Source organism: Heterocephalus glaber, unplaced genomic scaffold, assembly GCF_053883595.1.
Source record: "Heterocephalus glaber isolate CG9 unplaced genomic scaffold, H.glaber_assembly_v1.0 deba00001572, whole genome shotgun sequence".
In the NCBI taxonomy this organism is placed as follows: domain Eukaryota; kingdom Metazoa; phylum Chordata; class Mammalia; order Rodentia; family Bathyergidae; genus Heterocephalus; species Heterocephalus glaber.
In genome coordinates this window covers 22,762,170-22,788,608 of record NW_028258357.1, presented here as the reverse complement: position 1 = coordinate 22,788,608, position 26,439 = coordinate 22,762,170, and the positions used below count along the sequence as shown (strand labels likewise).

The following is a 26,439-nucleotide window of genomic DNA, read 5'->3' as shown; positions in this document are numbered from 1 at the left end:
AAAATATAACTCAAATAATTTCACGCCAGGCTACCCTGAATGTATCTAAATCTTTTTTTTTTGGTTCCGGGGATCGAACTCGGGACCTTGTGCTTGCAAGGCGGGCAGGCGGTGGCACCACTGAGCTAAACCCCGGCCCTCTAAACCTTTACTCCTCTTAGCATGTGGAATGCCCCGCCTCTTGCCCACCTCAAACCCATTTTAAAATCTGTCAACTTTCTCTTTCTCCCAGAAAGACTTCCTTAATACCCTGAGTCATACTGATTTCTTCCTTCCTTTTAAATCTGGCAGCATTTTTAGTACTTACTAAAAAAAAATTTGCACTTATGCTTTCTAGCTGTTTCACTATCTAGCAAAAAATGCCTATTACAGATTGAGTATTCTTAACCCAAAAGCCTGAAATGCTCCAAAATCTGAGACTTTCTGAGCACTCACATGATGCCTGCCACAAATGGAAAATTCCACAAGATGGGAAAACTGACCTTGTTTGATGGGTCACGGTCAAACGTAGGTATACTAAAAATACTGTATAAAGTTATGTATCCCTGGTATACATAAAAAGTTGCATGTTTAGAATTGAGTCCATGGCTGAGGTATCGCACTATGTACATACAGAAATATTCCAAAATCCAAAATGATTCTAAATCCAAAACATTTCCAGTCCTAAGCATTTTGTGTAAGAGCTACTCAATCTGTAATTACTGGGTATTTTCTCTGTGCTGCTCTGCTGGCTGTGATAAATGGTATACATACATTATTTATAACCCTCACAGGGACCCTGCAAAGAGGTGGTAACTTGACACTCAGCCTTTTTTAGACTGATCCTCAAAGGGCGAATAGAGCTCCCTTAGTTCGCCTATTCCTTTGCCCACTCTCCCATGCATCCGCCCTATACCTCTCTCCTGGTTCTCCTCCTATCTGACTAGTTGCTTTGTCTCAGCTTTTTTTTTTGGCTAATTCTCTTTTTCTCTTCCTGTCTTCAAAACATTGGAACATTCATATGCTGAGTTCATGGGCAACTTTGCTTCCCTACATTCATTCACACTCTTGGTGATCTCATCCTGTTTTATGGTTTTATAGAGCCTCTGCATCCCCAGAACTCCCTAAATTATAGCTTCATGTGGATTTCTTTCCTGTCCTTGAGTTTAAAAATAAATCACCAAATAGAAACATATTACGAGATTTTACAAAGGGCTGATTAAAATAACAACAGAAACTATATTAAACTTACTTTCATTTTTTAAGATTTATACCCTGGATGAATCTCTACAGGGAACATTGGACATAATACAGTATTTAATATGCAGCCACCACCTTACTTAGTCCGATTACAGAGCAAATTACTGTCATGAAGTCACGCCTCTAACTTCCATGCTAGTGCTTCCCAGGCTGTAAAGTGCACGGCAAATGCCTGTGGGTCATATTAACAATGTGGATTCTGATTTAGTAAGTTCTGGTGGGGCCTGGGATTCTTGCTTTTTTGTAACCCTTGCAGTACATTTTTATGCACACAACTCAATATTGTTAACTGCAATGCTACACAGCAGATCTCTAGAACTTAACCTATTTTCTAGAACTGATGATTGGTGCCTGATAAATGGTAACTCCGCCCTTTCCCTCGGAGCCCTGAGTAAGCACTATTCTACTCTGTTTCTGACCGCCAGGCTCACGTAGGCTTCCCAAGCCTGTCAAGTTCTCACTGTAACTCTGATACTCCCACCAAACCTGCTCCTCCCACAGTTCAGTCTAATCTTAACTGCTAAGTACAAAACCTTGGAAATGCCCTAGGTTCCTTTTCACGGCCCACATCCATCTGTCCATCCATCCCTCCATCCACCCAAAAGTCATGTTGGCTTTACCTCTGAAGTACACCCAAAAAGCATCTGTTTCTCATTACTCCCCAGTGTAACCGAGCCCAAGCTACCAATGCTTCTCAGCGGAATTCATATCACTGCTCCCTAAGTCCCTGTCACCTTCCTGGCTCTTGTCCCTCCGTGATTTACTCTCTGCACAGCAGGCAGGATCTTCTTTGCAAGTCAGGCCATGTCATGCCTCTTCTCAGAGTCCTCCATCCTTAGGACTTCTCATCTCGCTCATAAAAGGCAAGTGTCTTCACAATGCCTTCACCAGGTTCCACTTAGTCTGGTTTCTTGCTCCTTCCCTGACTTCATTTCCACCACTCTCCTTGCTTACACTACTCAAGCCATGCACACCTCAGTGGACTTTCTTAAACATGCCAAGCACCTCCCTTCCTCAGATCTTTGCATTTACTGTTCCCTCAACCCTCAAACTGTTTTTCTACAAACTTGCATGGCTCTGTTCCTTCCTTCCTTCAGGTCTCTGTTCAAATGTCACTGAAAGAAGATATTCCCTGACTTGACTCCCCCTTCGATAACCTCTAGCATTCTCTTCTGTCCCAAACCCTAGTCTGCTAGTCATCCTCATAACACTGGCCACCACTTGGCATGGTATATACGGTATTTGTTGGCTCGTTGACTGCTTCCTTCCAAAGAAGTTCCATTGGGAATTCTTACTGGTGTCAACCATACTGAGGAGACAGGCAGGTAGTTCACAATTTCATATAGAGTATGTCTATAACTACTCAGAGGGCAGAATCCACTGACAAAGGTTACCATGTTTTATGGCTTGTATCTAGATGTCCCCCTAAAGCCTCCTGCAGTCATAGGTGGGGCTTTTCCGAGGTGGCTGGATCTAGAGTGTGTGATGCTGGGATTGGGCCATGGTGTACTGCTAGGATTAAGGATGCCCCACCCTGAATGTGAGTGCTACCCATTCTAAGGGTGGGTCACCTGGATAAGATATAAGGGATAGAAAGAAGGCCACTGCTTGTCACTTGTAGCTTGCTGCTTCTGCTTGCCAAGCCATGGACCATTTCTTCTCTGTGATGCCCTTGTGCCATGCCTCCCTAACTCAGAGCCAGCCAACTTTGGATTGAAACTTCTACAATTTCGAGCTGAAATAAGCCTTTTCTCTTTTAAATTGAGGTTGGGTATTTTTGTCTCAACAGTGAGAAAAAAGTAACTAAGACATCATGTAAAATTTTGTTGGTTTTTTTTTTAGGTTTCTTAAAGCAAGTTTTAAAAATATGATTTGCTGCTATTATTATTTATCATTCCCAAACTGCAAATGTATTTTTCTCCTCAAATAATATCCTCCAACACATTTTTTTTTCTACCCCAAATCTTGTCCAGCTTCTCTTTCAAATCCACTGAACAGTTTTCTCTTCTATAAGCCTCTCTGGACTAAAACAACCTAGGCCAGTAATTTCTACCATCTGTTTTCTTTCCCAACTGCCCAAGTACAGAATGCTCGGAACCAATTTTCTTTGCATATGAATGAACTGGATTCAATCAGATATGTACTAATGTGCACAGTAAATAATTAACTATCAAGGCTGATTTCCCTTGGTGCTGAAGATCAAACCCAAGGCTCTGTGTGTGCCGAGCATACACTCCATCACGGAGCTAAAACGCAGCCATCACCTGTTAGTTTCAGTTAGTGTCACTGTAGTCTTCAGTATGTCAGCCCTAAAGGAAAGCTGACTTCTACCACTACCACATCTTGTGCTATGATTTGGGGATGGTTTCAGGGTGTCCTCGAGGTTTTATGTGCTGAGACCTTGGTCACCACTGTGTTGGCTTAGCAGGGGTCCTCAGGTCGCTGGGGAGCTGCCTCAGCGGGGATTATGGTAGCTTTGTGAGCAGGTTGCTGTAAGAGCAAACTCAAGCCCTGGCTCAGTCTGGCTGTCTGTTTTGAGCTGTGTCTTAGTTACTTTTCTCTCAGCGAGACAAAATACCCAACACTCCAAATGAAAGGGGGCAAGGTTTACTTAGCTCACAGTCTGTAGAGGTTTCAGTCCATAACCAGCTGGCTCCCAGGCAGGGTGGCTTGGCAGAGGGGCCCAGGAGAGGAGAACTAGTTCATGGGAAGCAGAAGACAGCAATAGCAAGCAGGCAGGGGAGAAGACGAGCCTCTCCCTGTCCTTTATATTATACCCAGGCTACTGGGATTAGGGCAGTGCCAAACCAATCAGTGGACTGATTTAGTCATCACACACCCTTAATCCCAGCACTACACACTCTGGATCCAGCCAGCTCTGAAAAGGCCCACCTGTGACCACACAAGGCTTTGGGAGGACATCTAGACACAAACCATAACAAGCTGTAATCTCTTTCTCCTGTGTGTGCTGCTGCCATATGCCATGTGGTCCTCACCAGAGCTGAGCCAATACTGGGTTCTTGCCCTTGACTCTCCAGGAGTAATTTATACCTGTTTTCTTTATAAGGTAAGCCTGCCTCAGGTATTTCAGTACATTAATAAAAAGCAGAGTAATCTAGAAAATTGGGATCAGGGGTGGGTTTGTTACTATAACTATACCCATAGGTGTGGAGATAACTTTGGAGGTGGGTGATGAATAGAGGTTAGAAAATCTGGAGAAACAGGCTAGGAAAACCCTAGAATGCCGTAAGCAGAACGTTATGGGAGATTCTGGTGAGAGCCCAGAAGAGGAAGAGACTGGAGAATTAGTCTTGGAGGGAAATGAGATTCTTATTGAAAATTGGGGAGAGGACCATCACTGTTATACTACTGCAAAGGACTTGACTGTGTTGCATCCATGCCCTGAGACTTGATGGGAGGCTGAGATTAAGAGTGATGGACGAGGGCCGGGGATTTAGCTCAGTGGTTTCGCCGCCTGCTGCACAAGTGTAAGGACCCGAGTTTGATCCCCGGTACCAAAAAAAAAAAAAAAAAAAGTGATGGACTAGTTTATCTGACAGAAGAAATTTCCACACAAAACATTCAGGCCTTGACTTCAGTACTTCTGGCCACTTTTGGTCAGATTTACAGTGACAGGTGGAAGCTAAAGGAAACGGGGTGATAAAATTGGAAAATTTACAGACTGGGCAGGGAAGGAGCAAAGATGTGTGTTAGGATATGCCAAAAAGGGCACAGGAGGACTGCTTCCTAAGGAGATCAGCAGAATGCTCACTGCCAGGACAAAGGAAAAAGGTCTTGAGATAACTCACAACTCTGCTAGGCCACCCCTCCCATCACAGGCCAGAGATCTTCTGGGGTGGAACTGTTTCAGGACTGCGCCCAGGGTACTCCCCACTGACTGGCCACCCAACACCACCTCTGGGTTCGTTTCCTTGCACTCAACTGCAAAGCACTCTGGAGCTGTAGCATTGGTTCAAGAGTGCTCTTGCCGGGGGTCAGGCTTTTTTGGCACCTGTATGGTGCTGGTTCTGCAGGTGTGCGGAATATGAGAATTACTGGTTTATGGCAACTTCCACCAAGATTTCAAAGGGAAGCCTGGGAGACCAAGCAGAAATTTGTTGCAGAATCAGAGCTCCTGTAGGAAGTGCTTATGGGGTGATGCTTAGTGGAGTTGTGGGAGCAGAGGTCACACGGGGCTCCCCAAAAAGGGAGGAATGACCAGCAACATGTCCCACCTGCCCAGGAAAGCCAACAACATTAGCACGCAGGCATGTGGGCTGCAATCAGCAAAGCTGGGAGAGCTCAGGCCTCGGGGACCTAGACCTCACTGCATGTGCACAGACCTCAGACTTGGAGCTTTAAGTTTTAACCTCTGCCCTGCGAGTTTCTGGTCTAGTTTTCCCCTTTGCTTCCCATTTTGCCCATTCTTCCCTTTTGGAATGGGAATGTATAACCTGTGGCTGTTGCACCACTGCATACTGGAAGTAAATATTTTATTTTTATTTTATAGACTCACAGCTAGAAGGAGTTCACCCGAGTCTTGGATGAGACTTATAATTTTGAGTTAATACTGGAATGATTCAAGACTTTGAGACTACTGGGGATGAAACGACTGTGTTTTACATCACAAGGACATGAACCTTGGGGGCCAAGGATAGGATGTTATGGTTTGAGTGCATCCTTCAAGCTTTAATGTGTAGAAATTTAATCCCTACTGTGAGGCATTAAGAGGGCGGAAACTTAATCCAACTATGGTTTTAGAACTGGCACCGTTGCGAGGGTAATCAGGGTTAGAGAAGATCATGAGGGTGCAGTCCCACGACAGAATACTGGTAGCTTCATGAGAGGAGGGAGAGAGACCAAAAGGGGCGCGCGCGTGCGCGCGCGCGCACACACACACACACACACACACACACACAGCTGTCTCTCGCTCTCCTTGGGCCTCTGCCAGCAAGAAGGCCATCACCAGATGTGGGCCTCAACCTTGGACCTGCAGAACCACAGCCTTCATGCTTTACTTTGTTATAGTAATTAAAATGCACTAGCACATTTTTGGTCATCTTTTTACCTATCATATCTCATTTTTCTTACCTATATTGTAGTGTTTCTTGAGCACGTAAAGTGGGTCTCATCATCTTTTGTTTCACATAATATGTGGGCCCAGGCCTTGATATAAAGAAGCTATTTAACAAACAGATTTTCTGTGTTCTAGTTAGAGATGGTAAAATAAAAAGTTTAAACTTTGATCCCAAGGTTATTTTTGTGAAAATGCAAAAATACAGAAAACATAGTATTTTATTATTCTTCACCAAGTCTTTCCACTCAAGAATGTCTTAATTTCATTTAGAAATAACTTTAATTGATTAGTTTATCTTGCTTGAATGATTATTCATGCTTTTTGGCATTTCTCTTTTTCTTTCAATAGAATGTGAACTTCCTTATAGAGTCTCTACTTTTTCGTCTTTCTCTATCAGCCAAATACTAGGGTTGATAAAGAAAGCCTGCCTATATATTAGTGTGTCCTACATGTAGTAAGGTCCTTACTAAACCTTGACTATAAATATACACAGAGACAATAAATTTGGTTCATTTATTAGGCGAAATTCTCTATGGTAATAAATGAATGAGGTGAGTGGTAGTGCCATATATTGAACGGTGGAAAGAAGGGGAAACAATAGCTTAGAGGGATGGGAAATCATGATGTTAACTTAGGCAATGTTAAATTTAAGATAATACTTCCGACCCAATGGGAACAGAGTAGGGAGTTCATTAAATAAATCCAGGGCTTCAGGTACAGTTCAGGGCTGGAGATAGAAACTTGAGAGCCATCAGCATATAGGTTGTTTTCAAAAGCTTTGCTCCCATATGAGATCCCAGAGGTATGCAGATAGGGACAGGGCAGTTGTTATGGATTGTGTGTAGATGTTCCCCCAAACCTTCATGCAGTCATACATAGGTGGGGCTTTTCAGAGGTGGCTGGATCTAGGGTTTGTGATGCTGGGATTAAGGGCATATGATGACTAAATTAGTCTACTGATTGGTTTAGTATAGTTCTGGGTGTAGATAATGGGAAGCCCACCCTGGGTATGGGCGGCACCACCCAAAGGGTTGGTAGCCTGGAAGGGATAAAAAGGAGAGGCAGGCTGCTGCTGCTGCTGTTTCCTCACTACTCTGCTACCCTCCTGGTTTCTGCCTGCCATGGACTGTTTCCCTCTGCCAGGCCACTCTGCCTTGGAGTCAGACAACTATGAACTGAAACCTCTACAAACTGTGAGCCAAAATAAAACTTTCCTTTTTAAACTTTGGGTGTTGGCTATTTTGTCTCAGCAACAAGAAGAGGAACCAAGACAATAGTGTTGCCTTGGAGCAGCCAAACATTTGGGAAGATGAAGATCAGCAGAGATTCTCTGCTGTGTTCCAGAAACCAAGTGAAGGAAGTATTTCAAGGAGGAGGGGACACATATCAAATGCTATCAGAGAACAAAAAGAAAAGCTTTGAGAACTTTGGTGATATCTGGTTGGTGACTTTGACAAACACCTCTGCTCGAGAGTGGAGAGCATAGAAGCTCATTACAGAAGGTTCAGGAGAGAATCACAGATGAACAGAAAGAACAGAGGTGATGAGGAGCAGAGAAACAGGATGGCAAACTGAGAAGTAGGATAAAAGAAATTCTGAAGATGGAAGGTGTTTGGGTGCTGACAGAAATGATCCAGTATATTTAGAGAAAAAAAAGATTAATGTAAGAAGCTGCAGAGAGGGAATCAGGCATGGTGCACACCTCTAATCCCATCACTTTGGGAGGCTGAGGCAGGAGGACTATAAGTTTGAGCCCAGCCTGAGCAACTTAGAGGCTCAGCAAGACTCTGTCTCCAAATAAAAAATTTAGAAAGGGCTAGGAATGCAGCTCAAAGTAAAGTTTTTTGGTTCAATCCCCAGTACCAGGAGGGAGGGAGGGAAAAGACGGAGGGAAAGAGAAGGAGAATATGAATGAATGAACAAATGAACGAATGAATGAATGAATGAATGAATGCAGGGACAAAGCTCATGAAAAAGCGAGGGAAATAGATCTGGAACAGAGGCTGCCACAGGAAGAAGCAGGGATAATCCACCTCTGTAACAGAGGGGAGGCAGAGTAACTGGCACACAGGTGCAGGCAGACAACAGATGCAGTGGTGGAAAGATGACATTTCCTCTTAATTTCTTACAGAAATACGAAACAAGGTCAACAAATGAGAATGCAAACAGAGTAAGTGAAAGTTCAAAGAAAGAGGAGTTGTAATTATCTCGGACTGCTGGGAGCTCCTTGGTTAGTCAACGTGGTTGACTTCTTTTCACTTATCCTAGTCATGTGCTCAGCAGAATTCCAGAGTAGGTAAAAAGGCTGGAGTTAATGAGCCTGTTGTGTTTTCTACGGAGTATGAGGGAGGAGAGAAGGTGACTGGGTAGAGATGTATGGGGGGGAGTGACAGCAGTAACGAGTTACATGTAAGATCTAGCCTGGTAAGAAGACAAGGATGGACACAGGTCATCGAAAGAATGAAAGGACGGATGGCCTGACAGCCCTCAAGGGGGCAGAACAATGGTGGATCAAGGGCACTACAAAGGGAAGGTGCGTGAGACTGGGATTTTAGAGGAGGTTAGTTTCAGTTACTGTCAAAGTCTTAGACTTGGAGTTTAAAGTATGATCTAAAAGTTTAAAAGCCATCTTTATTTTTCCCTTCCTTCTCCATCCTGGTCCCCATCTCTCAGAACATCATGTGAGGACTATTCTCGAAACATATCCTCCAGTGTGAACTCTCAGCCCTTGCTTGCACCATGAGCCTTCCTTCCTCAGTTCTCACCACAGTGTGTTTCCTACACCCATCCACCCTGTTCCACTCAGTCTATCCTGCACACAGGAGCCAGAGTTGCCTCAAATATCAACGAGGTCACATTACTCCCCTCTCCAAACACTCGTGTCTTCTCATCTCACTCAGAAGCAAACTTCCTCCCAGCCTTATGTTATCTGGCCATGGGTTACCTTTTTTACTCCATCCACTGTGCTCTCTCCTGTGTACTTCTTCCTAGTCACACTGGCCACCTTGTTCCTCCTTAAGCTGACCAAAGCATCCTCTCATCTCAGGAGCTTTGAACTTGTTCTCTCTGGTAGCTTCCCCTATAGACACTCTTAGAGACACTCTTATTTATCCAACTTTCTGCCCAAATGTTATCTCCTCAGAGGTTCAGCCTTATTATCCCTGTCTCTCCTGTTTCCCTGCGTTATCTTTCATGAGAACACTTCGCATTTCCTGCCATTAGAATCCACCCCACTATGAGGGTACAACTCAATCTGCTGGTCAGTGCTCAGAACAATGCTTAGAAAACAGCTCATAGCAAATCTCAAATGGTGTTGAATAAATCAATGAACAACTCAAAAAATACACAGATCACTTCTTTCTTGATTGGAAGATTTCAAAGATTAAAACTAACTTTTTGAGTTCCTGATTGTCTGAAAGAAAACGATTATATGTGAAAAATCAACTCATTGGTTCCATGTTAAAAAATATAAAAATATTAACTTTGAGATGTAACACGCATTAAGCAGTTACCTGATCTTTCAGAAATTTTCTGATGTTTCGATGGGCTCGGGAACATTCTGTTAACAAGCTGAGAACCGGAGTTAGACCCTCTCTATAGCTGCTTCCCTATGAAGAAAACCATACAGATACATTAGCTTCCTAAAGTTATTACTTTTCTCCATTCATTTGAGCACAAGAATACTCTGGGGGGGATACATCTTATTATCAAGGCTTATAAACTATGTTAGAGATGGTTTTCCTAAACATACTTCCATTTTATCAGTTATCTTCATGTTTACTGTTTGTTTTTGTCCTTCTTGGATTTTCCTACATCAGAGGGTCCCTCTGGCTCAGCCAATGAATGGGCATACATGAGGCAAAGGTTTTGTTGACCCATGTATGCTACCCTGCTGCCTTTTAACATAGGTGCCTGACAAAGTAAGTGACAGACCAAAGAAAATAAATAGCTCACAAGCAGAAAACTGAAAAAAAATTTTTGAAGATGTCTTTTAAAGATATCATAGAAAGTAAAAAAGTTTTTGGAGGAAAATGATTACTTCTAGGACAAACAAATTGCCAATGAAATAACAATTTTCATTTTCAGGCACTAGTAACAAATTTGGAGTTATGTGAACATCATTTTTATCATTAAACAAACTCACTTGGTTTCAGCAATTTGTCATATATTATAATAAAATGCTTTCCAAAGTAAAAATATGCTATTTTTTAAAATAAGCTATTTTAAAAAGCTTAGGTTTAGAAATGACGCTCTGTGGTCCGTCTTTGTATGTGTGGCACGTTTACATTCTTTAGAAGCATCTTCTGAGCTTCCATTTTAGGAGCCTTACCTTGTCTATTCTCTTCTCCATAAAACTGAGTAAAACATGAATGGCCTCCATGTTCATACCATTGTATACCACAGTACTGCTTTTCAAAACTGTCTCTTTCTCAGCTGTTTTATTGCTGGGCAGTTCATCTAGAGTCGTTGCCTCTTGGGCTGTTTCTTCATGGGTTAATGGACAAATGAGAACATCCAAACAAGAGACCGGAACATTGCTTAAAAGGTTGACTGCATTGCTGAAAAGCAATTTTAAAATACAATATTTTAAGTTAATTGAATAGTCTTTTAGAATGCAAACATAATAAGAAGTTCAGGGGTGACTTTTAGGAGTCAATTAAAATTTTTCTTTTTCAAAGTGAACCATTAATATTTATTTGTCATTTACTAACAGACAGAAAATAAAGAACTGTCTCAAACACACATATGACAAATTAGAAAGAACAGATGTTGAATGGAGAGACACATCACACAATGTCATTTTACTTCCTGAAATGCTAAAATAGGAATTAGTGAGCTTTAATGCCACGGTCTTTAATTTTATCATGACAACAATGTTAGCTTTGCATTTCCTTTGGGAGTTTAAGCCCTTTTGTGGGTCCACTGGTGTTTTATTATTCCTTGGATTACAATGTAAAGCACTGAGAAGAAATGGATGTAAGCAGCTTATCACAGAGGCAACAACAATAAAAACCAAACATTGTAGGATTAAGTTTTGTTCTTTCTAGATGTGTAAAATACAATTTTTACATCATCCCATTTTTTGTAAGACAATGGCAGGAAAGGGGAGATGGTGCCTTTTCTCCATTGCTCACTCCCAGGTCTCTACCCCTAGGTCTTTTGCTGTGTGTTAGGAGCACATGAGCCCCAGATACACACCAGCAGGGGGAACCCAAACCTAGTATTTGTGGCACTCCTGGAACACTGTTTTATCCCTCACTGTACAAGAGATTAAAATGTCACCAACAATTTCAAAATTATACATCTTCTCAATGGGCCTGTTTTCCCCCAGGCATTATTTCCTATTTTCATCTAAAAGGAGGAGTAGTGTTCTGTGCTAACTGGATCTGAACTGCTCGAGCCTCAGAACTTCCTGATAAACAACAATGGAAAGACAGGCATTACATTTCCTAGTGAGAGAGAAGCACATCTAAAAATAACCACATCCTGACTAAAAATAAACTCTTTCAAATGCAGTTTAAAAGTAAAATCACTTGGAAACCAAATGCAGGGCTTAATTCATCTGTCTTAATTTAGACTATTAGTAGCCTAAAATTTAATTTAGATTATAGTGACACCTAAAAAATAAAACAAATAGAAAAACAGAAAAATAAAGTTTTTTTCTCCTTTACCCTGAAATGTAGCTCTATTTCTCCAACAATCAATACTTCCTTTCTTATTATACTATGGAAAAATAAAAACTGGCATATCTACTTAAGAATCAGACAATGCAGAGCAATGTGTGGTAATACAGAGGGCATAAATAGTAAACAAATAAATTTAACGAGACTTACAAATAAATGGTTTTTGGCAAAATCTAACTTATGCTGCTGCTGGTGACTCTACCACTACTGTTACAGTCTCTAATTTTGGTTATAAGTAGTAACCAAAGGCAACTAGAAATACGATGCTTTCCTCACTAGCTTTCTTTTAAAAATTTTTATAAGGCTTTGTAGTTCCTTAATTGTAGTTTAAAATGGCTTGCTTTTGATTTAAGCATTTGGAAATTATTACTAAATACCATGGATTCACTGATAGAGAAAAAAAGGGGTGAGAAAGAAAAACAATTTTACCTGGGAATTACTTGCTAAAACTACACAAGTCTGCCTGAAATATTGGGATTTTTTCTCCCCCAAACATAAAGCAACAGGCTCTGGAGTTTATCATACAGTATGATTCTTTAAGTCTACCAGAGAGCAAATTGAAAAGTTTAAGATGGGTCATTTCACTACAAGGGAATGTTTCCCCTTTAAATTCATTCAAAGTAGTTTCTAGGGGCTTGGTAAATTTAAGAAACCAAATGTAGGGCTGGAATCAACAAATATTTGGAAGTTTCAGGCTTTTCAAGAAAAGTTCCCATTTTCTCACTTATTAAACAACTGGGTCCCCAAACAAATACAAAATTAATTTTCTGGCTCACTGTGTTTGAGCTATTCTTTTTCAGTGAGGAAGGCCAACTTTCTGAGCTCTGTCACTCTGCTTGACAGTTTTATTTGTGGTGGAAGAGAGTATGAAACTCCCCAGCTACCAGGAAGTCAGCGACTATGCACAGATTTGCACAACAGTGTTTGCATTCCTACCAGGGGGTGGGAAACTGTGTGTATTACTCTCTCCTGTTCACTTCCTAGAGATCATTAATCACTGGGACCTGACATCCTCCTGGGCACCCTCCTGACATGCAGATTCAAAAGCAAGGCCTGTTTAGAGTTCTTTAATGCCCTTAAAGCATTGTTAGCTGTGGGAGAGGAAAGATAATCTAAAATCTGCTCTTCTACCAATTGCTGGACTAAACACAATTTAAGACCAAGTGACACTGAAGAGCATGCTAATGGCACCACGTAGACCCATAGCTGTTCACAAATCTTTCTGGTCAAATGTAGTATCTTCTTCATATTTGGGGCTTACATATCTTTTTTCAAAACGGGAAAGTCTACTGCCATAAACCTTAAGATCTCCAAAATTTTCTCTTTTGTTTAATTTAAAAGACGTTTTCAAAATAATGGTGCTTTTTCTTTTGTGGTAAAAGAACTTAACCTAAGATCTACTGCCTCAGCAAATTTTAAGTAAATGATACAGTACTGCTGACTGTGCTGTGTTGGACAGCAGATCTCCAGAACCTTTTCATCTTGCATTAAGTGAAACTCTGTATCCTTTGACTGGTACCTCCTCCACTCCATCTGCCTGCCCTCCCACCCCTGGGTAACCACTACTGTACTGATTCTGAGTTTCACTACTGTAGATTCTCCATAAAAGTGGCATTATGCAGTACTTGCACTTTTTTTTGTTGTTACTGGGGCTCGAACTTGGGTCCTTGCACTTATGAGGCAGGCAGTGGAACCACTGAGCTAAATCCCCGGCCCAGTACTTGCACTTTTGTATCTGGTCTATTGCTCTGGTCTATTGTAACGTCCTCCACATCCACCTATGTTGTTGCAAATCACAGGATCTCCTGCTTTTTTTTTTTTTTTTTGGTACTGGGGATAGAACTTGGGACCTTGTGCTTGTGAGGCAGGTGGCAGAACCACTGAGCTAAATCCCTAGCCCTCTCCTGTTTTCTTAAAGGCTGAACACTTTAAAAGGCTGGGGTGTGTGTGTGTGTGTGTGTGTGTGTGTGTGTAATTTTTCCTTACCAATGCATCTGCTGATAGACATTTAGGCTGTTTCCATATCCTGGCTACGGTGAATACTTATATTATGAACACGGGATGGCAATTATCTCTTCAAGATAGTGATTTTATTTTCTTTGGATCTACCCTGAAGAGGTGCTAGATCCAGTGGTGATTCTATTTTAATTTGCTGTTTTCCGTATTGGCTATGCTCATATACCAATAGTATACAATGATTCTTTTTTCTCCACATCATCACCAGTACTTTTTCCTTTTTGGTTTTTATTTTCAAGAGCCATCACAACAGATGTGAGCTGATATCTTATTGTGATTCTGATTTGCATTTCCTTCAGGATCAGTAATACTGTGCACTTTTTCATACATCTACTGGCCATTTGCATCTCTCTGGAGAAATGTCTGTTCAGCTCTTTTCCCATCAGTTTCTTACCTATTTTGGATAGTTATTCCTCACTAGGTAAGTGGTTTGTAAATATTTCCTCCATTTCACAGGCTACTTTTTAACTTTGTTGACAAGTCTCCTATGCTGTGCAGCTTTTGAGTTTGATGTATTCTCCCTTATCTAATTTTGCTTTTGTTGTCTATACTTCTAGTGCCATATCCAAGAAAGCACTGCTAAGACCAAGGTCTTCAAACTTTTCCTGAAGTATTCTTCTAAGAGTTTTATTGTTTCAGGTTCTTTAATCCACTTTGAGTTTACTTTTGTGCATGGTGTCAGGCAAAGGCCCAATTTCATTGTTGTGCAAGCAGAAATCCAGTTTTCCCAAGACTATTGGATTATCCTTTCCCTACTGTGTGTTGTCATTCTTGCTGAAGTACAACTGACCACATATGTGCGGATTTACATCTGGTTCTCTATTCTATGGTCTATGTCCTTTCTTAGGCAAGTATAGAATTTTGATTACTGTAGCTTTGTAATAAGTCCTGAAATCAAGTGGTATAAGTTCTCTTGAACTGCTCTTGTTCAAAATTGCTTTGGTTATTTAGTCTTCTGTGGTTCTCAAAGAAGGAAGGAAAGAAAGATGGAAGAAAAGAAGGAAGGAAAGAGGGAAGGGGGAAGGGAACTGTGGGTAAACAGCCAAGCAGGCAGGCAGGCAAAAAGGCAACTGTATTCCAACTACTCTGTCCTCCTTTTTCTTCTTTATGCTAAAGTAGTTTACTGGTGACAGTAAACTTTGTGCTGGAAAAGTACTGGTAGCAGATGCAGAGGCCTGGTTATAGTGGTGTGAGGAGTAAGTCCATGGAAACTGCAGTGGGGTGGGCTTCATGCAATCGTACAGGCACATTAAATGATCCATGGGGGTGTGGGAAGAAAATATAAATTGTATCTCTAAAACATTTTTATCTAAAAAGTTGAAAAAAGTTAAGCTTCATTAATATTTAGTAAATACACTAATGCTGGTACCCATTCCTTAGTCACATATCATCAGATGCCCCCCCCCTCACAAACATGCCAAACATCTTGAGGGGAGAGCTGACATCGCACATCACAGAAGGGGTAGCAGTGATGTTCTTTCCCCTTGGTCACTCACTTGCTTCCTTCATGGGTCACATTACAGTTTATACATGCTCAGTTAAGTGAGTCTATACATCATTTTATTCAGCTTTTTATTTTTCTTTTCCATGTGGTGCTAGAGATTGAGCCCGAAGTCTCACAGACACTAAATGTGCACCACTGAGCTACACCTCAGCCTCATTTGACCCAGTTTTAACTAATTCTTATAAAATAGAAATTGCTTTAAATAATTCCTATAAAGAAATCAAAATTGAAGATGCTATTTAAATATAAATAGTAGTGCATTTTCTTTCCTTTCTGATAAGAAAATGGGAGAGCCCTTTATTTGCTGTATCATGAAAAAAAATAAGGATACCCAATCAGATATGGCAAAAACTTAGTTTACAAAACCTGAAAATTATCTTAAATATAAATCTACATCTAGTATGATACTCATGAGTCTTGCCTTTGGTATACAATGTGCCCTGAAAAATCAACCGATTATCAAGCCATCTTAGCAAGATGTTTAAATACAAACCATGTAAAATGTTAATAGTCGCAGGTTAATTTTAAAAATCTATTTTAAAATATTAACCTTTAATTAGCCATTCTATTGTTTGTTTTACTATATAATTTATAATTTATTTCACATTCTGGCTTAGCTGTATATGTACATTTTCATATGTAATAAGTATGCTGGAGGGTGTGTTCAAAAACCTCTGACTAGGCCTAAATATGACTAAAACACGTGGAGGCCAATGGCCTAGAAAACACTCATACACTTCTCTGATAAAGAATGAAACAGGCCGATGGCTCTGAGGGATAAAGGTGCTTTCTTTGGCACTGGGGATCGAACTCAGTACCTTGCGCTTGTGAGGCAGGCGGCGGTACCACTTGAGGGATAAAGTTTTGATAAAGGGAAGACTCCCCTCCCCCACATGAGACAGTTCTCAGCGTAGTCACAATTTGAAGGGATAAAGCCCCCAAAGGGTTGGCAATCTACAAAAGGAGACAATGCTAGAATAAGGTGTCAGAAGGCAGACGAAAAAGGTGTGGAAACAATCCTTGGATAAGAAGAGTCATTTGATTTTCTGCAACTGGCAGGAAACAAGAAAGAACAGGTACAAAGTTTACAGCCAGGGGTGGGAGAGGAAAGGTTTGAGGCTGTTTCTGCCTAAGACTCCAGTTACTATTAAGTGGGGAGTAAGATCTATCCATCCATCCACCCCTCTACTCAATTGGTGTGTACGGAGCGCCTGCTGACACCTGCCTTTGGTGCTGTGGGTGGTCGGGAAAGACCTGTGCTCTTTTCAAGCTGCTAATGCAATGAGGGAAAGAAATGATAAACAGGTAGAAAGATAAAAGAACAAGATTATTTCTGTTAGCGGTGAGTACCATGAAGTAAAACAGGAAGTAAAACACAGAGTGTGTGAGTCTGTGGATCTAAATTAGGAAGTCAGAGAAGGCTTAAACAAAGAGGCTACATCTGAGCTGAGTTCTAAATGACAAGAAGAACCCAACCTCTTAAATATCTGGGTGAAGGCATTCCAGGCAGAGCAAGTGCAACGGCCCTAATAAAAGACAGAGGACAGAGGAGCTTAAATTCAGTGTTCCTGGGACTGTGGAATAGGAAGCTCTGGAAGGCCAGGGGAGGGACTGGATCAGTGTCCTGCGGATATTTTGCTCAACAATACAACAAGGGATGTCTAAGCAGAGGGCTCCCAAGGGTGAGGCTGATGCCTCTGATCCAATTCTATGGGTTCATCCAATAGAACACAATGAAGATAATCTTCCTCATTCACAAGAAATCTATGTTACTGGCATATTGCCATGGTGAGAACATACCACCTAATTTATTACACAGAGCCTGCCTGACACCAAGCATGATGTTCTTGCCTGAAATCGTGTAGGAAGGGCAGAGACTTGATCTAAATGCCAGGCTCTGACAGCCATGCCAAGTAGTAGTTTGAAGGCACTTAGCTCTCCAATCATCTTAGCATCCCTCTCCTAAGTTGCCAAACCACCCCAAACACCCCAAGCTGCTGAGGAAATACACGTCACCAGCAGATTGTGGGGGGATGAGGCCTGAGGAAGCTGCAAAGGTTTCACAGAATCAAGTATAAAGGATGAGAGAGGTTTGGAACTCACCAGGGGAAAAAGACTTCCCAGCTTAAGTCGTGACCATAAATAAATGCACAGTGGGAAAGCACCCATCCCCAACTCTCTTAACCGTTAAGACAGAGAAGCCACGATGCGTGTACAATCTCCCCATAGGGCTCAGCAGCCTGAGCACAGAAGTGCAGAGAAGGGTACCAGACAGATACGGAAGGTACACGCATGCTGAAACTGGCAGGACGCAGCATTCACGGAGAAGAAAGACTGAAATGACGAACTAATGTTTAGGGACAAAGAAGAAACTAAATCTGTAAGGGGGCTTATGGGGACTTCAAGATAGGTGAAAAAGGAATCACAGAGTTGTGGAAGAGGACAGAGAACAAGTAAAAGATGAGGAAGACTTTCTCCCTCATTCTAGACATTTTAAGCCTGTCTTTTACTTTAACAATTTTTACTGGAATAATTCACTGGGAAACTACTCAAAAACTAACGATATCTTTCTAATCTTTTCCTGAAGTAAGTTTTCATAGTATGTAGTGTGTATATACAGATTATTATGTAGACATAATATGGATGAACCTTGAGGACATTATTCTAAGTGAAAAAAAGCCAGCCACCAAAAGACAGATCTTGTACAATGACATGAGACCCTTAGAGTAGTCAAATCCCCAGAGACAGAAAACAGAATGGTGGCTCCCAGGGGCTGGGAAGGGGAAGAAGGAGAAGGTAGTATTTAATGGGCATGGAGTTTCAGCTTTACAAGATAAGAAGAGTTGTAGAGGGGCCAGGGATTTAGCTCAGTGGTTCCGCTGCTTGCCTTGCAAGCACAAGGACAAGAGTTCGATCCCCAGTACCAAAAAAAAAGTTGTAGAGATGGATTGTGGTAACGGGTCCACAACACTGCAAATATACTTAATACTGATGAACTGTATACTTAAAAAATGTTATGGTTGTAAATTTTTAAAGTATATTTTACCACAATAAACAATGAGAAAAAAAATCTATCATATGTTAAGACATTAGATTTAGTACTGTACATTGAGGGGTCAGGTGCTAAAATATCCCCTTCAATATTTGAGACAAAATGAGTTAGTTTTTTTTTTTTTTGAGACAGGGTCTCATTATGTAGTTGGCCTGGCCTTGAATTTGCAGCAATCCAATCCTCCTGCCTCAGCCTCCCAAGTGCTGGGATTACAGATATGTGTCACCATGCCCAAAATGAATTAGTTTAAACAAAGAAATAGCAAACAGCTTTGGGGATGCCAATGTACTCAGTGGGGTGGGGAGGAGAGGCAACTAGATTGAGAACCTAAAATAAATTAAATCAGATCAGGTCCTCCCTTTCTGTCTGTGTATAGGCACCCCCATTATGCCTTCTCTCCAGAATAAAACCATGTCCACATGCAACTTCTGGGGGCTGAATGCTTATGCATACATTTACTGACTATTGACAATAGTGTTGAAAATACTTTTGGGTCAACAGTAGAGACAGAATGAAATTAGGATGTCCTTTAATATAGTAAAAAGGGTGGATAAAAATCTTCCATAAGTACAGACAAAAGAAAACAGAACAAACAGAAAAACTAAAATGTTGACTAGTGGAAATGAAGGCCAAGGCCTATAGCCTTTGTGAGCTAACTTACTGTCTCTGGAAAGGAAAATAATGGCACTATCTTACAATATAACAGGATAAGTGACCAGGCTATTGTTTTAACTCACTCTTCTAAAAGTATCTTGTTTATTTATTTATTTTTTAGAATTCACATATCATAGAATATAAACAACTTCAGAAACAACTCAGGGTAACAGACAATGGAGTTGTTTACATATCACAAGATAAATAGATATAAGTTCCTAAACAAAAATATCAAAACAAGAAAATGACCTCAAAGCAGACTTAGACCGAATTATTAGGTCTAAAAGCTAATATGATTGCAGTAACAGAAGTAACATGGCAGCAACAGCAGCACTCCTGTCCAGTAAGAGTGTACTCAGTGCCAGGGACAGGTGCTTTATGGACTTCGTTAATTTAACTTCTCACAGCCTTCTGGGGTGGATAATGCACACTCATACTATGTTCTACCTAGTATTGTCTGTGTCACTACAGATTTCCTTAAAACAAATCAGTATAAAAAGGAAACTTAGAAAATAACTTCAAAGGGCCGGGGATTTAGCTCAGTGGTTTCGCCGCCTGCTGCACAAGCGCAAGGACTTGAGTTCGATCCCCAGTACCAGAAAAAAAGAAAAGAACTTCAAAAAAATAGAAAAACACACTTGACTTTAAAATATCCTTTTAAAAAATGATGTCTAGTTTCTTATTCTTTATGGCTGAGTAGTACTCCATTTTATTAAAAAAAACCCCACATCTTCTTTATCCAGAGACATCTATAGCTAAAAGGATGCATGTTGAGGCCATACTCTTAAGTGAAATAAATAGGACACACGTGTGTAAATACCGAATAGTTTCTCTACTGTGAGAAACTGCAAGTGTAAATAAGGATGAAAATGATTAAAACGAATAATTGATAATTTGAAACAGGAAGAAAAGGTCCAAAGGGTTAGGGGAAGTGAGAGGGGAAGGGGAACGGAAAAACTATGAGAAAAGGAAAAATGGAAACAAAGTCTTTGTAAACAGGGGTGGAGGGGGTGAAGGGAGGACAGGGAATGGGGAAAAAATAAGAACCAAGACACATCATGTACAGGTACAAGCACCCAATGATGAATGTAAACGTACTGTATACCTAAAATGCACCAATAAAAGAATACAAGGAAAAAAATAAATGATGCCTGACCCCACCCACCCACCCACACGCACGCACATGTGCACACAAACACAGGAATGGCTCCAGGGTCATTGCAGAGGAGCAGATTTCGGCAGACATGACCGTTCTAGTAAGTTCCTAAAATAGCCCTGAGATTGGAGTCTTCTCTATTTAAATGGATTAACTCAGAGTCATTACAGGTCACAATGATACTGATCACTCTAATTCTGATTACGGGCCATCCAAGGCCATTCCAGACAAACTGTTCAGTCAGCTGCAACCTCTATCTCCCAAAGCCTCTGCTCCAGGCTCCAGGGACCCAGTTTCCTTCTTACAGCGAAGCTGACAGATTTTTATCAAAGCAACTTCTAAGGTAAATTAAAAAGGAAATATCACAAAGAGAAATACACTTGATTACTTTTTTTAAAAAATGGATTTTAAATTTTCTCTGTAATTTTTTCCCTTTTGACAAATACTTGGTGCTGCTAAGATATTACATTCATTCTTCAGAGAAATCCCTGGCAGTACATTTGTGACTGACATAAAAATTCCTGTCAAAATGCTTCCTTAACATTCTCGTATGACTACCTGTGATATCTGATTTCAGATAAAAATCAATTTACTCCTGGGCTTATAAACCAGTTTTCTTTCATTTTTAGTGTCTAGATTTCTAGTGTCTCTTGATTATGAAAAAAATTACAGTGGGTGAAAATGCTTAATAAAATATTTTTTAGGATATGATTTACTGCAGTTACTCGTTTTTCATTTTAAAGGGCATGGTCTTAAGAAAATTAAAGGAATGCTTGATCTGTTGCTACAGAAAATAATTATAAAGAAAATGATCTTCTGAAGGCTTACATGGCAGACAGTACATAAAAATAACCTATCTAATAAATTCAGTGTAATGTCAAATAATAAACTGCTAAACACAAATAATATGGATTTGATTGGAAAATAGTAATTAAGGATATGTTTCATTTATACTTTGGTTGTGTTCTATGCAGTTTTTATGTAGGCCACATTTTGGAAAACGGAATATTGTGAAGCTCATTTTACTGTTAAGAAGAACCTCATGTTAATTTCCTCATAAAGCAGAATTAACACTGAAGTTACATCTTTCTAGATCTGAACGTATTTGAATTGTTTTAAACACCTTTCTCCTTTCCTGGTACTGGAATGAGGTATTCCAAGGCCTTGGGACTGAGCTATAACCCCAGGCCCTTTTTTAAAATTTTACAAGTAATTTTACAAAAAAGCCAGAAGTTTTCTTTCAGTACTAGGAATTGGACCCAGGGCTTCTGCACTGAGCCACCTCCCAGCCCTCCTAATTTATTCTGAGACAGAATCTCACAAGTTGCTACGTTGTGGAGCTTAGCCTCGGCCTTGCAACCCTCCTGCCTCAGCCCCCTGAGTGCTGGGATTACAGGTGTGAGACGCCACAATCAGCCCAGAAGTCTTGGTACTATAACTCTGATCTAGGAAAAAAACCAAAAAAACAAAAAAGAGGACTACAAAACATATTACTTCTCATTCAGTTGTTCTCAGACAAAAACTTTTTTAAAAAATGCAGTGTTAAGGACTGAACCAGGGCCTTGGTACATGGTGGGTAAGTGCTCTCCTGAAAGGCTATTCCCCAGGCTCCTGAGAATAAACAGTAATCCATTAACTGGTCTAATAGACAAGTCACAGAATTTTATCAACTTTTAACATATTTTGTATTTTTAAATACATTTTAATACCTGACACCATGACTGTACTGTTAGGATTTTTAAAAAATCATCATTGCTTAAGGTATACTTTTTAGTAAATACTCCTAAAATAGAGTTGATGGGAATGTTAATTAAGCTTAGCAATTAAAAGCAGGCCTCAAACCCTCGTTCCTCCACTTCCTGGGATTTTCATCTCAGAGAAATTGACTGATCTTCCTACACCTAAGTGTCCTTGTCTACAGAAAGTGAAAGCGGTAGCACTTACCCCATAAGGTTGGTGTGATGATTAAAAGGAGGTTAATCTTTTTTTCAATTAAGCCAGTGTTGCGACTGATTAAACCCAAGGCCTTGTGGATGCTAGGCAAACACTCTACTACTGAGCTACATCCCCAGTCCAGCAGTTAATCTTTATAAAAAATGTAGCACAATGCTATACACAGGAAGTGTTTAATAATGGTGCGCCATTATTATTGTTCTGGGTTTTATTATTGAATACAACAATTGCCAAATTTTCTTCTCTTGGTGGGGCACAGTACAACAAAGTCAAAGAGAGCAGAATAAACATTTTTCATTAGGCACTATAATGATTTCTGACCTACCAGTTACCTGACTTACCATAGTAGTTTCACTTCCTGTACTTATAATAAACAATTAAAATTAAATACATAAAAACAAGACCTACTGCTGTCTTTACTGCGATATCAATACAGAGGCTACCTACCTGTGCAGCTCTTCCGTTTTGTCTTCAGTTGGACCTACGATTAGTAAACAGTGGCGAAGGACAGCTGCCATGACACGGAACTGGTGAGAATCACTCTATGTGAATAAAAAAGGAGAGGGAAAAATTGGGGGCTGAATGTCTTTACACGGAGTCTGGTACATTACTACCTATCATCGGCCCTCAAACACTCTTCTACCACGGGAGGAGACAGCGGGATGTTCTAGGAAGAATTCCTAGGGCGATGCTCAGTACCATCACTCTTGCATGTGGACAGACACAGCCCAGACACAGCCCCTCCAGAAATGGCTGCACCAGTGGCTGAGGATCCAGCCACTCCACTTTACCTTTGCTGAAGATCTGATTCCACTGGGATTTTTTCATTTCCAGAAATCTGGATTCTTTTATCCTTGTAGTATATATACTGCTAGTTTACTAGTCATTCTAAAAGTTCCAACAAATGCAATGCTATCTTACACCAGCACAGTTATTTTTGGAGCTAGTTGTGCATCCTTTAAAAAATGTCTCAGCTCTTAACTCTCAAAAGCAGTGAGTTCATCGGCTTCACTTGATCAATCTTCTCAATCTCCCAGGTCCTGTAGAACAGCCAGCAAATGACACACAAGTGGCCTGACCTTACCTCCTGCTTTTCCAACCTTCACTCACGGGCAGCCGTTTTAAAGTCAGTCAGAGAGAAGGCGGCTGACAATAGGAAAGGAACTAAACTCTGAATAACCTTTGGGTTTACCACTTCATTTACAGTGAGATCTTGGGCCATTAAATTAACTGAATCACTTATATCAAGGTCTTATCTCTCTTCATCCAAATTATGAGTAATTAAGATAACACACAAAATTAGAGATAATTACGACAGTGATCCCAGGCCATATTTTAAGAAGAATGAAATTACTTCAAAAGCTACTAAAAATTTTTAAAACTTCACAGTATATAATTGATGTTAAATCCAAGTAAAGTAAAATTATTTACAAATATATAAAAACTCACACCGTCCCTCTAAGAAGATGTCTCTCTCAGGCCAGGGATTTAGCTCAGTGGTTTCTCCGCCTGTCCTACAGGCGCAAGGACCCGAGTTTGATCCCCGGTACCAAAAAAAAAAAGATGTCTCTCCTGAAATCGAGCAAATAGGGACACTTTCATTACTCATAATGTAGATGGTAATATTTTAAACACATCACCATCATATGCAGATTTGGAAGAGATAAAGGCCTCAGGGGCATAATGGAAAAAGCAGGCACTTGGAGACAGGCATCTAGGTTATGACCTTAGACAAGTTACATGGCTTCCCTCGGCCTTGGTTTCCCTGTGCACTGCTCCACAAATATGAGGTTCTGTTAGGATTAACGAAAAGGCTATGCATAAAGTGCTTTAAAACTTTCCATAAAACATCAAGTTGACATGGAAGGGGTGTTGAGGAGGAACAGAAGGTGAGAGGGACAGAGGTGAAACAGGTAATAAACACTGTGGGGTGTGGCGAGAGGGAAAGGAGAAAGGACCAGCAGAATGTGGCAGAGTTAAAAGGAATGTGGTCTCCTCGCCACCCAGCCCCAAGTGCTCAAATGAAAATATGCTTTCACTGGCACCCAAATTACACGGAGCACACTGAGACTGGTGACAAACTCAACCGTTATGTAACTCTTGGTATCTTCCTTGCTTTTGGAAATTAGCAGGGAAGGGTACTGCCTTGTAAGCTAGACTCTCCTTTATTCTAGATGTAACAATCTTTCTCTTCTCACACCTATGGAGACAACCCTCCAGCAAAACTCACTACTTTGGTCTTTTTTGTTATCTGCAACTGCAAGCCAAAATCCTACCCATTTCCTTCCCATTTCCTCCTTTTCCAGTTTTCGTAACATCTATTCCCAAGTCTGTCTACAATGTGCCCTTTTATCCTAAATTACCAAAATCTATTTTTCTACTCAAATCAACTTCTGAAATCACCTCTGGTCTTTACACTGCCGAGTCCTTTTCATCCCCCAAGTCTCAGCTAAAAGATCTTAGAGAAGCCTCTTCTTTGGCTACCAGATCTCAGTAGACTCCTTCTTTCATCATTCTCTATCACTGAATCTTTTTAAGTTCTTTCATGAAATCATAATTTGTAATTTCACAAGTTAATTTTCTTGTATATATTTTGTTGTCCACTAACCTATACCATCATAAAGATAGAATGTGTATCACAGATGCTCAATAATTTCAATGCAAATGTTAAGTATAATATATAAACAGAAAAGGACCAAATGTATAAGCATACTGATAACATCACCAAATGAATGTACCTATATAATCAGTATGAAAAATCATGCACTGCCTGGACTAAGAACCCCAGAATTCTCATGCCCTCTTGCACTGACAATCTTCTGCTCCTCAAAGGTACTCTTTCATGTCACAGGTCAGTGATCTGTCGTTACCACACTTTATATTTAGACCCTCTTGTGTCTGGCTGTGAGATTCGTCCACACTGATGTGTGCAGGTGCAGATGGGTCTTTTTCGTTGCTTGAGCGAAGGGCGGCTCCAAGTGTGGTGCTGGTCCTGGCACTGATATGCAACACCGCGTGAACAGAATGTGGAACATTAGAAACATTTTGAGCAGGAGGACACTGTGTAATACTGTACTATACACGACTTACATTCTGATGGTTAGGAGACAAGACCTGTTCCTTCATTCACCACAGACAGGTTACGAAAACAGTGCTATACAGTATTCCAGTGTAATGAATCCACCACCACTTACTATCCATCCTGCTCTGAAGGGACACGTGGACTGTTAACTGTATGAACATACTTTTTACATGTCATGTGGAATCCACTGGGTATACACCCAGGAGAGGGGATGGAGAGCCACAGGGAATACCTAAATGTCAAGTCTGGAAGATACTGCCAGTGTTTCTAAGTATTTATGTCACTTTATACTCATGGCAGTCTCTCTACAGCTGCACTGATGCTTGATATTATCAGCCTTTTAAATTTTAGTCCTTTTCATGCATGGGTAATGGTTTCTTAGTTTTAGTTTGCATTTTCCTGATGAACAATAAAGTTGAACACTTTTTCATATGTTTATTGGTCATCTGGACAGCTCTTCTACAAAGTTTTTTTTATCGAATTGATTTTATTTTTATGACTCTGCAGAACTTAATTGCATTTTGAACAGAGCCCTTTATTGCATATATATGTGGCAGTATCTTTTCCCACTTAATGGCCTGCCTTTTTAACTTTTTCTTGACAAACTCACTTTAATAAAGATCAATTTGTCAGTTTTTAATTTTAGTTTGATCTTTATTTTGTCCTGTTTTCTTTAGAAATCTTTGCTTAAGAAATGTTTAACTTTGAAATAAAGTCATAAAGATAATCTCCTATAAACTTTATTATTTCATCTCTTATATTTAGGTCTCTCAACCAACTCAGATTAATTTTTCTGTGTTTACGGCATAAGGCAGGGATTCAAATTCATTTTTCCCATACAAATGATCTAGGGCCATTTATTAAAAAGCTCATCCTTTCAGTGCTGTACTTCCATGTTACCTGTATCATGCACCAGCTGACTGTCCGGTATAGGTTTATTTCTAGACTCTTATTCTGTCCCACTACACTGTTTCAAAGAATGCCTGTCAAAGGCATGCTATTTCGGAAGCAGTTCTACTTAA

General features: G+C 40.4%; 1 protein-coding gene across 16 annotated transcripts in view; it reads right to left on the bottom strand.

The window, feature by feature from the left end:
• Nucleotides 1–26,439, bottom strand: part of Ric8b (RIC8 guanine nucleotide exchange factor B) — a 110,012-nt gene that overhangs the window by 37,872 nt on the left and 45,701 nt on the right. For all 16 annotated transcript variants that reach the window (XR_015443601.1, XR_015443602.1, XR_015443598.1 and 13 more), the window contains 3 exons: nucleotides 22,783–22,877; nucleotides 10,647–10,875; nucleotides 9,829–9,924 (listed from right to left, as the gene is read on the bottom strand). Coding sequence is in view for 11 of the 16 variants with exons in the window: in XM_004844804.4 (XP_004844861.1) it covers nucleotides 9,829–9,924; nucleotides 10,647–10,875; nucleotides 22,783–22,877 (420 nt within the window). In the remaining 5 variants the exon portion in view is untranslated. The remainder of the gene's footprint in view (nucleotides 1–9,828; nucleotides 9,925–10,646; nucleotides 10,876–22,782; nucleotides 22,878–26,439) is intronic.